The sequence below is a fragment of the Pogonomyrmex barbatus genome, unplaced genomic scaffold, assembly GCF_055798465.1.
Source record: "Pogonomyrmex barbatus isolate J1 unplaced genomic scaffold, ASM5579846v1 scaffold8, whole genome shotgun sequence".
In the NCBI taxonomy this organism is placed as follows: Eukaryota; Metazoa; Arthropoda; class Insecta; order Hymenoptera; family Formicidae; genus Pogonomyrmex; species Pogonomyrmex barbatus.
Genome location: NW_028297182.1, coordinates 2339499 through 2355417, shown reverse-complemented (window position 1 = coordinate 2355417; position 15919 = coordinate 2339499). Strand labels below are relative to the sequence as shown.

General features: G+C 42.1%; 1 protein-coding gene across 3 annotated transcripts in view; it reads right to left on the bottom strand.

The window, feature by feature from the left end:
• Window positions 1-547: 547 nt before the first annotated feature.
• LOC105426003 (terminal nucleotidyltransferase 5C) overlaps window positions 548-15919 on the bottom strand; it is a 114836-nt gene continuing 99464 nt past the window's right edge. For all 3 annotated transcript variants that reach the window (XM_011637060.3, XM_011637068.2, XM_011637076.3), the window contains exon 2: window positions 548-14275. In XM_011637060.3, the coding sequence (XP_011635362.2) occupies window positions 12866-14275 (1410 nt within the window). In that variant the 3' untranslated portion in view covers window positions 548-12865. The remainder of the gene's footprint in view (window positions 14276-15919) is intronic.

Here is a 15919-nt window from a genome sequence, read left to right as displayed (position 1 = left end):
ATTTGTCAACTTTTAATTTTTTTAATTTCAAAATTTAAGTTTCTAGATATTTTTTGATAATTATATGCGTGAGATATTTAAAATAAAATTTAAAATGAGTAAAAGAAATTTTTTTAATCTGTTCTCATACTGAAAGCTTAACGTGGATATTGTTGGATATTCATTTGTTTGATATATGTTTGAGATAACAATAGTGTTTGCTTTGTATAATTCTTTAACAGGTAACACGTAACGTGTAATAGATATTAATCTCTGTGCAATGTTTGCTTTTTTATTTTACATAAGTGTAAAAAATACAGCTATTATGAGAAATTAAATTACGCATAACTTTCAAATACATCGGGAACGTTGAAGGATGACAGTAATGAATTAAATATTTAATCCTCTTTCGCGCAGTGTATCTTTAATGTTTGAATTATTTTTACATTTCATAGCACGAGGAATAAAAGATGGATGAATATATATGTACTTTTGCGAAAGAAAAGGATAATATATACAGGAACAGAAATACAGGAGAAGTGAGGATATAAATGACACATCACTCCAATTTGTATTCTCGGTGTTTACATATTTATTTTCACTTTTTATAGGTATTCTTATAACATTTTTATATATGGGAATATATAATCATGGACAAGTCAGAGAAATAAAAAAAAAGAAATTTATCAGATCGACGCCCACTTACGCACTCGAATATCGCACGAAATAGGTAGTGCTCTCTCTCTCTCTCTCTCTCTCTCTCTCTCTCTCTCTCTCCCCCTCTCTCTCTCTCTCTCTCTCTCTCTCATTTTCTTTCGCATTCTCTCAATCCCTCTCTCTCTCTCATTAACTTCCTCTATCTTATCTTCTCCTTCTTAAAATACAAATGAGTAATGCTAACTTTAATATTATAATTATTATTACCAGTAAATCATTTGTTAACAATAATTATCATAAATTCCGTACGCGCGATATGCGTGCGTGTTGTTTCTAGATTCTTTTTCCGCGTGTACATGTGTGTTTGTGTATGCGGATACGTATCGTATTGATTCATCAGTGTGTGTGTGTGTGTGTGTGTGTGTGTGTGTGTGTGTGTGTGTGTGTGTGTGTGTGTGTCGTACGCGTATTTATTTTTTTGTATATACAACGCAGGATGCGTTCGATCGCGTTTTTCGTACGCACACACGCGCGCATGCGTATCTGTGAACTTAGGATCGAGAGCTTTGACCCGCTCGTCACGAGGAAAATCCGAGGAAAGGAAGATGGCGAGAAACGATAATTAAATAAACGAGCGAGAAACGAAGAGGAACGTTTGAGTAAAGAGGACGGAAAGGGAAAGCGCGAAGAAAGAAAGAAAGAAAGATAAAAGAAAGGAGTAGGAAACTCCACCTGGCTCGGCGGCTTCGCGGGCGCTCTAATCGCTCGCCGGAAGTCGAAACGATCTCTTCGATCTCGGGACCATCGAGGTTCGAGAGAGCGACCCCGACAGAACTTCCGGCATCGACCGGTTCGTCGACTCGAAATCACGCGAGGTGATCTTTATTTTGTCCCAGGGATGACGGGATCTTCCGGGTGCATCGGAAGGAAACCGTGCGTGCTCTTTACGAGCACACCTGCGTCTCGCTCTCGCTCTCGAAAGAGGAATGGCGGCGAGGGGACTACAATGATATATTTTCTCGCTACGATGCCGTGTAACGCACCCTCTCTTTCTTTCTGCGCGTCCATTATGATATTGCTATGTCACTACATATCGAAGTAACCGTGGGTTTGAACATACACACACGCGTGTCCACACACCACACACACACACACACACACACACACACACACACACACACACACACACACACACACACACACACATATCCACCCACACGCACATATACGTATGTACACACAGGGCGGTAACGCGGTCACTATACTCATTTAGCCGCTACTAGAGAGTAATGGCTAGTACAGCCATTAATCAGTGTAATAACTTAATTGTAATGGATGGGTCGAAGGGACGAGATCTCTTTTTGGCGCGCCGCGGACAATTATGAAATATCGTTGTAGCCCAAATTCACCGCCGCCTCGCGCGCCGCCTCGCGAATGGAGCCAGAACGCTGGAATTATTAAACGCGACGTATCGCGCGAGCTTCCTTTCGTATGCGGGATGGAAAGGCGGAAGAGCGCTTTCGCGTGATCTTCAGGGATCGTTTGTTAATCACTCCTTCTGCTTCCCGAGCGAGAGGAGAAATTCCGCGGTCGATGCTGGCTCGGCTTCAGCTCGGAATTGGACGAACCCGATCGAGGGAAATCTTCGTACACAGTTAGACGAGAGTAATTACAGAGATGTATAATAAACGCAAAAGGAAAAAAAAAAAAACCCGATTTTAACGTACCAGACGTAACCAAACAAAACTGCACACTGCATGCGCTGAGTTTTACTCGATTGTTACGATCGAACGGAAACTGTAAAGCCAGGAGCGGGAACGAGAACGAGCGAGGGTCTAATAATCTCCGAAGCCGATTGTCTTGGAGCGATCGGAAACAGCACACTTCCGCATGCACTTCCGGAGGATCGGATTCTTCAACTTCCTCGTCTGTGATGCCAGATCGAGAGATACGCCGAGTACTTTCGGCCCTTATTTCTTGTTTATCGAGGAGGAATTAGAAAACAGATCATGTAAACATCCGAGAAGAAACATTTATTTTCCGCGCGTGAGTCTCGTTTTTGCTTAGCGCCCACTCGACTTTTCTTTTTCGCATTTTTTTTTTTTTAATCATTTTTCTTTATTTTTTTCTCTTTTTACTCTCGTGGTAAAAATTTTTCTCCTTGCCGCGAACAGAGACTTTTGATTCGGCTCGTAAAAGAAGACATTTCCAAAAGGCATCTGGCATCACCGAGGTCCCATGGCGACGAAACGGACAATCACCATCGACGTTTCCGTTATCATGGCGTGCAACACACGCCTCTCATGCCACGCTAGTCTTGCATACATCGTTAGGATTATTAGAATCCTTCTCTCTTGCAGTATCTTAGAAATGCGATAGTTAGTCTTCGAAGACTCGGTATCGTGTCCGAACGCTTCGGACTTGCGCTCTTAATCCGATTAGAACGCTGGAAATATCTTTCATTGTTCCAATAAGAGAGAATGTAATCTTCACGAGATTCGATCGGTAATCAAAGATAAGGAAACAATCGTTCGAGTTGCAGTTTTATCGTGACTCGCGTTAGTATCGTATCGTTGAACGATGACTATCACCGGTGCAAGAGAGCTCGATGAAAAGAACGATAAAATATGCCATATATTTCTTTATTTATGAGTATGGTTGTTGAACAAAAACTATTCAGAAAACGCTAATTTCGCTAAAGACTAATTAATATACCTTGCTAATTAAGCTTGCCGATTTAAATATCTTCGTGATAACAAAATCGAAATGAAAGGATTAACTTCTCAATATACTCCTCAATAATTCTGTATGCGGATTAATGTTTTCGTGACAGGTATAGAATTTTAAGAATATCATCTCGTTAAAAGTCTCATTTTATTGCGTATTTATTAGATCGCGTTCCACAAGTTAATATTAACATTCAGTTATCGCTTTTACACAATTTCTCGATGATGCGACGGTTGAATACTGCATCAGGGACGATAATGCAAATTACTGAAGTTGACACGAACGCCATCCACTTTAATCGCTTCGACAAGAATTGCGATACCACGCCATCGAAGAGACAATTAATTTGGTTGTCGGACAAAGCGTGTGCACATCGTGATCATTAAACGAATTTGATGAACATCATCGCGCGGCTTTCGAAATTCCGCAAGTAAAATCACATCGACGCCCGAATCACGATCGTCTCTGTATGGCATGACGTTTCAAACGAGATTATCGAGTTTCGATCAGGCATGAGAGGATCAAGCGCCCAAATTGCGCCTTGATTAATAATCTTACTTGATAAGATCCGCGCGAGCATTCGGGAAACGAGTGGCACTGAACGTCCCATACGCTCATAACAAATCCGTTGACAAATCCGAGGAAAATGTAATCTTTCTTCGACGAGAGTTTCCGCCGTTTAATAGAATTTACGTAAATTGAATGTTACTTAAAAAATTAATTTAAATAAAGTTAAGTATTTTTGGACATTTTTTTTAAATATTATCTTTGAATATTTTAAATTACTTTTCTGGAAAAATTCACGCGCGAGAAGTAGCCGATTTCTTCTTCCTTTCTTCTTTATTTCCCCCATGCCCATTAGTTTTCTCACTATATAAATACTAATAAATAATTGGCTGAATAAATTCGGATTATTCAATTATTCGCTGTAACTCGGCCGCCCGAGTGCTCGCTGGACCAATTAGCGCAAGTGATTAAAACCGATCAGCGGAGCTCATGCGCTCACGCCGAACGTATATATGTTTTCCCCAACAATTTGCCGTAGTAATTATCTAATTAGCTAACGCGTGCGGCACCGCGCTAAATAACGTACGCTACATAACGACTCACTGGAGTCGTTATTTTTTTCATTTTTTTTTCATCCTGTAACCTGTCAAAATTAAAGCGTTTCATTCGCAAGGCAATCTCGATTCGTACGCCGCTCGCAACCGACACGTGTGGCCCGCCCGAAAAAGGATCTGATCGCTAACTACGGAATCCAACGAATTCTCGAAACGTGTACGTTTATCGGACAACGTTGACTTATTTGCGCTCGTCGCGAACGGGTTCTCGTTAGAGGTGGTATTAGCCGATCGTCGCTGCTCTCGTTACGATCGCAGAGCGGCGATAGCGTACAAGAGAGAAAAAAAAAAACGATATTAGATTTTATAGATATAGATATCTTTCCTCGCAAAAAATTTTATATAGTTATACCTTAAGATTTATATCAACTACTTTCGACTATGCACGATAGACCGATAGAATTTAGCTTTCGTAAAACCTCCTCTCATTTACCTCACGCCTTAATCTAGCCACAAAAAATAGCGTCGCCTTTATTATACACATACTTTTTTTTTTTTCATTATATTATGAGTCTTATGATTTTTCACGAGGTATCTGGATTCCAGACGTGTTCACCGTTTGAAAACCAGAAAACTCCACAGGCTTCCGGCTGAACGGACGAGGCAAGAATATTATTTATCTCGAGGCCTTATTGTTATTGTTATTATTATTATTAATATTTATCTGTCGCGAATCCAGTCAAGTCGACGTCGCTGTCGCAGCGCCTTAATTGCTAATTTATTATCTTATTCTTACTATAGTCTAGCGTTAAGAAAACCAACATCAATTTTTATATTGTTTGTAATTTTAATAACTTTTCAATTTTTTAATCTGTTTAATCTATATTTATTTATTTGCTTACGATGTGTGTGTATGTGTGTATATGTATATATATATATATATATATATATATACATATATATATATATATATATGTGTGTGTGTGTATGATTAATTTAGTTATTCAATAATAATTAACACAGTCAGAGAGACTAACTATATACAATCACAACCAATTAAAAAATGATTTCAAAGCCTTACCTTAAGATCGCTTCGTAGTAAATTGATCTTATCAGTAACTGTTCTAACATCACTTCCAATTTAAATGATTTATCTCCATTTTTATCGCTGTATATATACATATATATATATATATATATATATATATATATATATATATGTATATATGTGATCCGAGCTCTGTGTAGAGCACAAACTCGCAAAGTCGGCACGAGCGTCGATCTTATCTTTCACAGATTCTTAAGCGACGTCGATTCGAAAGATCCTCGAAAGTTTGTGTATGTGCATGTGTATATGTGTGTACGTTACATGTATGTATATGTATATACATCTATATATATACATATATATACACATGTATATATACATACACGTATATGCATATATACATATATATATGTATATATGTATATTTTACACGAGTACATATGCACGCGTGATTCTTCTCTCGCAGTTTTGGACGCACACTCCGCCAGAGCTACTCTAATAATAATAATAATAATAATAATAATAATAATAATAATAATAATAATAATAATAATAATAATAATAATAAAGACGCAGAACGGCCCGCGCAATTCTATCTTTCTCTCTTTTCTTTTTTCCTGATTCGTGTGTAAACGTAAACGAGATAAACGCGTTCGCCTCGTTACGTACGAGGATGCGTGGATCACGCATCACACACGCATCACGCGCACGTGCGTATGCGTGACGTGCGGACGGGTCCAGCGGCGAGTCGAGTTTTGTGCCTCGATAAAAAAAAAAAAAGAAAAAATCAAAAAGAAAGAAAGAAAGAAGGAAAGAAAGAAACAGATGAAGGCGCGCATATTTGCGCAAATAAAATTAGAAGATTGTGAACAGGAAAGGGCGCGTTGACCGCGATTTTCCTAGATTCTGTTTTTCCCCCGTTTTTCCCCTCGGTTAGGACGACGATTTGCTTGAGATTTCCTCGAGCACGGGCTCGTTACTCTTTAACTCGTCTCTGGACGCAATTACACATATACATATATATCTTTATTTCTATCGAACGTGTACGTGAAATATGTATGTACATATACATCCGTTTTCCGCGATTACTCTGTCGTTTCTCTCGGCGTTCTTTCGTTCCCTCCCCCCCCCCCCTCTCTTCTTTTTTTTTCTCTCACTTTCTCGCTCGCTCACGCGCAGTAGGACTTACTAAAGGATTAAAAATCGTAACGGATTAAAAATCTAGTAAACACTAAGGACGATAATAGCGTTCTTTAAATACAACACCTCCCTTTTCGACGGCTGTGTGCTATGTTTCCTTTAATTACCATGTAATTACATTATAGCGTTACACATATTAATTAGAAAGATAAATTTATTAGTGTGTCGCATTTCCTGTAGTAAAATATATAAACGGTAATGTAACATGAGCGTGTGTCCTCCGATATCATTCGCAAGAGATATATGTATATATATGTATAGTACACAGTTACGTATCAACCCTGGACCTTAAAGCGCTTAGTGAAAAATCAGGGGCTGTCTCGATCGACTAAAGACGAAAGACGAAAGACGAAATTGCGACGAGAGAACGATATTACTTAATCGACGATCGATCCCGAGAGGGATGAAGAAACTCGCTTCTGCTTCCGTTCGATTCGCAGAATCCGACGTGAAGGATCAATCGCGCAAGCGCAAGAGACAATATCGAAGCTTATTTTTTTAAGAAGAATGTATCGTTTTGCAAATCAGATGCAGCCTCGCTTTTTCTTTCTCATCACACGTGTCACGAGCAAGCTTTTCAAGCGATAATTTCAAGTTTTAAAGTTAACAAGGTTCACATAATTTTTGTTTGTATTGCAAATTACGTTCTTTTTAAGATACTTCGATCAACGCTACAACAAAATCCTCGAATAAAAAGCCGAGTTTAGAAGCCTTTCCTCTCTCGCTACGTCAGTCTTTTGTGTGTCACGTGTGACCTTTGTGGGATACGTATACGTTTGAAAACGCATGCGACATTCCCCGCTTTGATTCTTCCTCCCGTTCGCCTCTCATCAATTCATCGGCATGCGAGTCTCAATGTAGCTGTCTTTATGTCAATTTACACATAAAGATACATTTAAGTTGCTCAGTTCTCTCGGAACAACGCTGGTCGATGCCTTCTCCCTTTCTCTCTCTTTTATGACAATGATAATAATATCATGCAGCCTGAAAATCGCGGCACGGCCTTTTAATTATGTACTCGACATAAAATTTTCACCCCTCACTCATTAACGCATATATAATATATATATGTGTATATGTGTATATAATAACCTTGATATTCTTTAATTTTACATAATTTTAAATTTTTAATCGACTTATTAACGTACGAGTTAATAAAATGTTGCCGACATGGAAGCAAAAAAAATCATTCGACTCACATTTCTCGTACTCATTTTCCCTTTTTTTTTTTCGCGTTTTCTCTCGTATAGATATATTAAATTTTGATTTAACGCATCTATGAACAAATAAGCTTTCACGTTAGTTAATTGCAAGCTTGTCGAGATTTTCCTCGAGATGCATATAGAAGAACATATGTGTATATTATGTAAATCCGTATAATATTATCTTTACTATTTCAGACGTAATCGTAATCGACGATCTATACAAGTTGCAATTAACGCTCGTTTATCGTCGAGTAATTAGCGTAATCAACGTGTCCTTGATAATGGCAACCAATCCCGAGACTTTAACATTAAGACATGGTTAATTATTTCAATAAGTAAGTTGGCACCTGTTCCGGCCATACGCGTAAATTTCTCTTTCGCAATATTTAAACGCATGTTTAAATCTATATAAATACAATAATTAATAACAAAACTCGCGCTTCCGACAAAATTCCTTATCCTAAACTCGATAATCAAAAATTCACAAGATTCCACAATAATCCGTAATAGACAAATAATCTTTTTTCGCTCATTTTTTTTTCCGATGCACAGTAAATCACATATAAAAGATAACGCAATAATAAACAAAGTTTAAACAACACATTAATGCTAAAAAATATTCGCTGATTCCGATTGCTATCAGCTTCGCTTCTTACTACCACCTCACTTCTAGATATTTCGGCTATTAAATAATTGCAATTTGTTGCTATGATACATGATCATTAAAATCGCTATCTCCAATCCTATCTTTTTATCACGCTTTTCTTAGCGATTTAGACATTAACTTTTGATTGGTGCATTAAAAAATCGCTTGCGAGATGTTTAAGTCTGAAACTCTGAAACAAGTCACCAATACGAATCGATATATTTGTTACACGTAAAACAAACAAATGTTAATCCGAAAGAAAAAAATAACTTATTAAAAAAAAAAAAAAAAAACAAAAAAACTGCCTGTACTGGCTGAATTCGTTGTTCGCGAATTCGTTTGCGTCGCCATTTAAATAAAAGCGATGGAAAGCGACGAGGAGGAAAGCAGAATGAGAGCTCGCTGCCTTTTATAAATAACGGAAGGCTTAATTCCGCCGACGGTCGATTCATCTCTGACTCATCGTAGATTAATTTGTTGATCGATGAGCGCCGCGAGTGGCTCGGATGTGATGCAAAGGGAGAGACACGGGAGCACGACGTTTAACTTCCACTTAAGAATGTTGTTAAAGCTCGCTCGGTGTAGTTGGAATTCACGATGCGAAGCATTCGCAAGTCGGCGTGGATGTTTTTTCAACGCCAGGCACGCCGAATCGTTAACGTCGGTTTAACGTCGCTTTCTATTTCATTAAAATTTTCGATGCGGTAAATATACTCTGAAAAGGGCATGCTTCAACGAGTCTCGACGATATACCGAAATTTATAGCAATTTCAACGTTTCTCATCTCCAATACATCTTACATCTCCGTTACATCTCAAACATGTATAACATCTGACTATACATAACAATACAACGTTACTATATATATATATATATATATATATATATATATATATGTATATATATATGTATAATATTTATCAAAATTTTTCTTCTTCTAGCCTAAGTACTTCGCAACATCCTACATGATAGGATTCGTCAAGATTTAGAATTGGACCGAATGAGAATTCGCCACGACGCGGCGTGCGTTGAGCGTCCGAGGGCGATTCGCGACGGCGACGGCGACGACGACGACGATGACGGATAATCAAGCCCCCATTTACGTCGAAGAGGACGTAAGAGACGCTCGTCACCGAGAAGTTCGCGGTTTGCGGAAATTTGTGACGCGCGGAATAGGTCGTCGGCGGTAGGATCGAGCGTCTGCGAAACCTCGATACGCGAGATACACGAGAGACGTCGGGAAAAAGAGGGAGAAGGGACAGAGCGATGTGGTAGTAGAGCGATAGGCGATAGGCCGGGAATAGAGGCACTCCGGCCGCCCCGGCGGCTGGATCTCCTTAGCATTAACACGCGATATACCTGAAAAACCAGTTTGCGAGCTTTTTATTAGGCCTTTACTTTCGCTCGCGAACTGAAAGTAAGAGTGAGCGAGCGAGCGAGCGAGCGAGCGAGGCAAACGAGGCCTGTTAGCGAGCGAGCTAACTAACGGGGTCACCAGTCGATACGGATACGCATGTAAACGGAGACATTCTCACACACACACACACACGCGCGCGCGCGCGCGCGCGCACATACATACATATAACGTACATACACGCACACACACGCGGAACAGAAGCGCGCGCGCGCGGATGTACACAAAGAAAGAGATGAGGAAAAGAGACGAAGATAGAAAAGCGTACGTAAAAGTACGCACATATGTATACGTGTGTATGTGATATCTGCGTATACATATGCTCGCTTACACGCATACGTATGAACTCCCGAACGACGCGACTGGCCACGTCCGTCGTTGCCTCCGCGTATGTATAACGCACGTATACACACGCGGATGCACGCGGATGCACGCGCGCGCGCGATACTGGATGTTTGCGGTATCTAATAAAGAAAATATGTCGCCGTTACGAGAGAGAAAAAGAAAGAGGGAAAGACCGTGACCCGATCAGTCGCTTCGCGATATCACGCTCAAAATCATCCCCTTTATCCGACAGCGAGTAACGTTCCGCGTTTACAAAGAGAGAAGATGGTCTTACGTGTGTTCTCGTTCTTCCTCTCGCTTTTATCACGTTCTCTCATCCCTCAACCCGGACCCCCTCCTTATGTCCCTATCTTCAATCATCACCCTTTTCTTTCTGCCCCGCTTGAACACGCGCGCGCTCCGCGAGTTTCAGGCTGCAAAAGCGTGCCCACTTTCGAAAAAAAAAAAAAAAATTCAAAACCCGTAATTGTTTTCCGCACGGCGTTTTCTAACGATAAATCATATGTGAGCAAATGAAAAAGAAGAATGTTATACAGAAAAATGTTATACGGTGATTTTTAAATGGAAGAGAACCAAAGTCTTCGCTTGGCGTGCGCAGGAATGTGACACGAGTTTCGTGCGAACAACGGCGCGATATATTGTTGTAGGAAATAACATTGGATAATCGGAACGTTTTAACAATGCTCGATATTCATTCTCAGATATTACTTTTATAAACGTAAATATTTTTAAACGTAACTTTTCACTCATCATCGACCTATCTTGCCGTAACGCACTTGTCTCGTGATTCGAATTACGCTGCAAGTCTTTTTCCATATTATGCGGGGTTCGCGTAATTATATAAAATTTTTGGGAGAAAGACTTAATTTTTCATTAAAAAGCAATTGCAGCTACAATTTTCTTTTTGGCGTCGTGTCTTTGCTTCGATCATATAGTATTTATCGTCAAGAAAACCACGGTTGGTCAAATACGGCCGGTTTACGTAGATACATGCGTAGATACATGCATGTATATATATATATGCATGTGTGTATCTTTTGTGTATGTGTGAGTATATATGTATGCTCGCTCGCGTAGAAATGAAAGAAAGAAACGGCTCGGAAGTGTTTCCCTCTCGATTCTCGCACTGTCGTGCTCGTTCCCTCTCCGGCGCGCTGGCCGTGCCGCGGCTAATATCACCTTCCCGAATTAAATCTTATCACGTTATACACAGTATCTAAATGAAATGTGTTCACAGCCACACATTAATTATTTATACATAAATTTATACATATATCTGTATATATTTAAATATATTTATATTTATATATATATATATATATATATTTATATATATTTTTCCGTAGCCCGTAATGTATTTCCGTTTCTCATGTAATGTATTCCCTTTCCGTTCTTTCCATTTTTCTGCCTCATTTTCCCACTACTCAGCACGCTATCGCATTAGAGAGAAACCAAACGAAAAATCGAAACAGAAGGATCGCGCCTCGTTTTCGCGATCCGATCGTAATCTTGAGCCGCCATCCATCCATTCGACCACTCTCTCTCTCCTATCTTCCCTGTTTGTACGAAGTTCCGCCATGGCATACTCCATCCTGCGATCCCTTCTGGCACTTCTCTCCTCGTTTCCGCTTCCCCTCTCCAACGTGGCGCCGTCCAGAATTCGCTGCATACAACGTCGACATTCGTTCCATCGACAAATGCTCGTTCCGGGGCGATGTCGATCTGTTCTCGAAAATTCCAGTGTTTAGTCAATAAAAGCAGCTCTCGTTTCACTAATATAAGACCATCTTGCCTTCTTACTACGGTTATGTTCGTCCTTTTTTTTTTTTTTTTGTGTGAACTCCTCGGAGGAACGTCTTTTTCGTCGTTTCTTCGTACTTGTCCCCAATCTCTCTTTTTTTTTTTTCTTTTGTTTTTAGGCACAACACGTCGTTTCTGTAGTCTTTATAGTCTTTTGGTTGTTTCACACCGCAACCGTAACCGGTATCAGCGTTTGGTCCTAACTTCGCTACAGCGACCGCCACCGAGTTTACGTTTACGAGTGGCTAGAAAGAGCAGCACTCGCGACGGAAGGCCGGAGACTCGCGATGAGAAAATTTCGCGCCCCCGTTTTGCCTTGCCTACCTCCTCTCACACCGTCGATGATATCGTACGTTCGCCGTCCGAGCACGTCGCCTATTTCGATTCCGTTACCGCGTCTGCCGACGATCATCCCCGACGCCGAAGGGACGACTTTCTTGGTATACCGGTCTTGCGTTCAAACTCGCATCACCCTGACGAACGTCAACTGAGGATCTTCGATTCTTTGACGTTGGACACGGAGTGATCGAGGTTGTTCCCCTCCACATTTTCGGTGGCCGCGCAGGGGCCGCAGGTGCAACAAAAGTCTCCGGGATCTTCGAGAGGACAGTAAAGGCCGTAAGAGCAGAGGTAACAAAATCCGCACTCGTACCTCTGATACCAACGGCTGTAAGAATCGATGTGGTTGAGTCGGTTGAAGCAGCAACAATCGGTGGCCGCGATGGTATCTGCGGTAGCGGTGGCGACGTCTACGGATACGACGTTATCGCCGATATCGTCGCATCACGAGGAGCATGCCATCCAGTTGCAGGTGCACGTGTAGCACGCCGCCGTTGGTATCACGGGCGCGTAGTAATAGCCGTTGGCGTAGACGTAGGTAGCAGGCGGACCTTGCGGCGCCTGCTGATGGCTCGTCAGCCGCTGCTGCTGCTCCTGGCAGAGCACCTGGTAGGCAAGATTCTGGATCAGGGCGAGGGTCTGCCGTCGCTCGTGGCCCATCAGGCATACCGTAGATTCTTCGACGACGCTGTGTAGCAGCATCAGGTACTGATACTTGAGGGCCTCCTCCTCGGGCCCGACAAAGTGATTCCATAGGTAATTTTCGAGTTTGGAGCGCTGCTGTCCTATGTCCGGGAAATCGATGAAGAATCTCGAACACATGTACCGTTCGAGGGTCTTGATGTAATCCGGCTGAGACGGTTTGTACATCTTCACCAATAGGTTGCAATATTTGAGCAGGCCGCCACCGCGTATCTCCTCGGGATGCCTCGTCGAGATGAGCTTCTTGTGCAGATGGTAAAGCGCCTCCTGGAAATCCCCGTAGACGGACTCGCCCACCACGGTCGGATAGAAGTTCTCGGCGATCGGTAGCTTGCTGCACTCGTAGAACAGCAGCAAAGAGTCGAGGACAATCTGGAAGGAATCGACGGAGAACTCGAATTGCCGTCTCATCGAGTCGACGAACTTGAGCTCGACATTTCGGTGGCCCCGCGAATTGCCGAGGGAGATCAGGGACCACCGGTCGCCGTCGTTGTTCACCTTCACCATCTTGCTAACGTAGGCCTCCTTCAGGCTGCACGTGGTGATGCGTTTGCGGCTCACGCCCTCCGGCAGCAGGTCGAACAGGGAGCCAAGCACCGCGGCCTTGACCTTGTCGTAGTTACGACCGCTAGAGAGTTCGACCGCGAAGATAAGGTCCAGATCGTTATAGGGCTGGGACTCGGTAGCCAGCACATGGGAGGCGGCGCCGCCGTTCAATCGGATGTCGCGTACCCTCATGCCGGCGCCCCCGTTGCTGGGATCCGTTTCCAACTTGCTGCGCACCACAGTCACGAGATCCCTCAGTCGAACCTCCAAGGTAGGAAAGTTTCCTCGGCCATGAATGCTGACGACTTCGTTCATCACATCGTTCAGGCGGCGTACCTGCTCAAAGCTCAGCACCGCCAACCTTTGCTGAGGATCCGGACAATCAGCGGCATTGCTGTTGTTATTGTTGTTATTGTTATTGTTGTGGGTATTGTTGTTGTTGTTGTTGTTGTTGTTGTTGTTGTTGTTGTTCGCATTGTTATTGTTGGTCTCGTTGTTAATATCTCCATTGCCGATGCCGTTGGTCTTACTGCCGGTCACCTGGCAGAGCGACTCCATCATAGCGACCCGACGCTGGCGTTCCTCGCCGATCTCCAGAGAGCCACACTGCAATCACAAAAAAAAAAAACAAGACTTTTATGCCATTCTTTCTTGCAAGCGATACTGTGTAGTATGTAAATGAACACTGTCAATGTGTCATTTCATTTGATTAATTCTATATCCGTGGATAAGAAAATATAATTATCGTTTACTTCTAGTTGTAAACAATTTTATATCATTTTATATGAGATATCTGTACGAAAGCAGAAGACGAAAATATCTCTCCCGCACGATTTTCAAATAAAATACTTTTAAAACTATTCCTCTTGGGATTTCTATTTTTAGCACTAGCAGATTCTATTTTCAAAGTATCGGATATTTTTCTCTAAACGATTTATTACCATGTCATGTTCGCATCGTAATCTTTAATAGCGGCAATAAATCTTAAACGCGGACTTTTTTTCTCAAGCCTATTATATTCATCTCATCAGTGAAAAATGGTCGCTTAAATATGCAGATATGCAAACACGGTTATATTATTACGGATAATTGTATCTTTTTGATAAATGTGTAAACCATGATAACTAAAGGTCTTCGTATGCTAATGCTTTCAAAACTCGCGTGATGTTGTACAATGTCACACTTTGACCCACAGAGTGCCGGCGATCCGCGGGCGGAGGGATGAAAGGTCACTAAAGGTGGAAAAACGTCTCTCGCGCGCGTCTGATGTGTGTGTGTGTGTGTGTGTGTGTGTGTGTGTGTGTGCGCGCGCGCGCGTGTGCGCGCGCGCGCGCGCGTGTGTGTGTGTGTGTGCGTGCAATGCCGCGTAATTTCCGACGAGTCCATCAGCAAGCGCGCCCTTCGGCGAATATCTATGTCATGGTGGCTCAAAGTGTACGAGTGCACGGCGAGAGAAATGCCACGAGGTTACGTCCGGGTGCGCGGCGTACGCGAGTGCCCCAGCCATGGCGGCGTGTATTCAAAGCCCTCGGCTATTGGCTTTCGTATGCGAGTAGTGCAACGTTCGGAAAAGCGCAACAAGTCTCGAGCGCCGGTACTCCGCGGCATAATGCCGATATCTCTTTGACCGTCGGGATTGCACGATATTCCAAGCGCTCACGCTTTCTCAAATAATCGCGGTCGGAAGGAACGGAAAAGGAACGCGAGCGACGTTGGTTGGCGATTCGAAATGGCGACAGTGCCGGGAGACAGTTCGAGTATATTTACAGATATCCCAAGATCGCGGAGTCGCGATCTTGCTTCCCGGCAAAAAAAGAGAATCAGCGCTACGCAATGGGGAATGATGTCATTCGTAACGAATTCTAATTCGTATCCTTCCCCTCTCCTCCCTGCACACGAATTGCTACGCGGAGTTTTACGCGGCGCCAACTTGTCGCCAGAAATCAGCCTATCGATTATTATCAGACTTCTTGTATATATGTATATACGCGCATGTGTTTGTAGATAATAATTTCTTTAAAGGCAATTACGTCATGAATCAGACTCGTTATGAGACGTCACAAAAGATATGTTACCAGGAATGCAGTCTTCAATCTCAGACAACCTTTAAAGATGCAACATGTAAAATCCAGATACGCTAAATGTTGAATATTAATAGAAGTTGCGAGGAAAAAAAAAACGGACAGCCTTCAATCGAAAGTTTACCAGGAATGTCTCTCGAATCGCAGCTGATCGAAGATCGTGGATGAA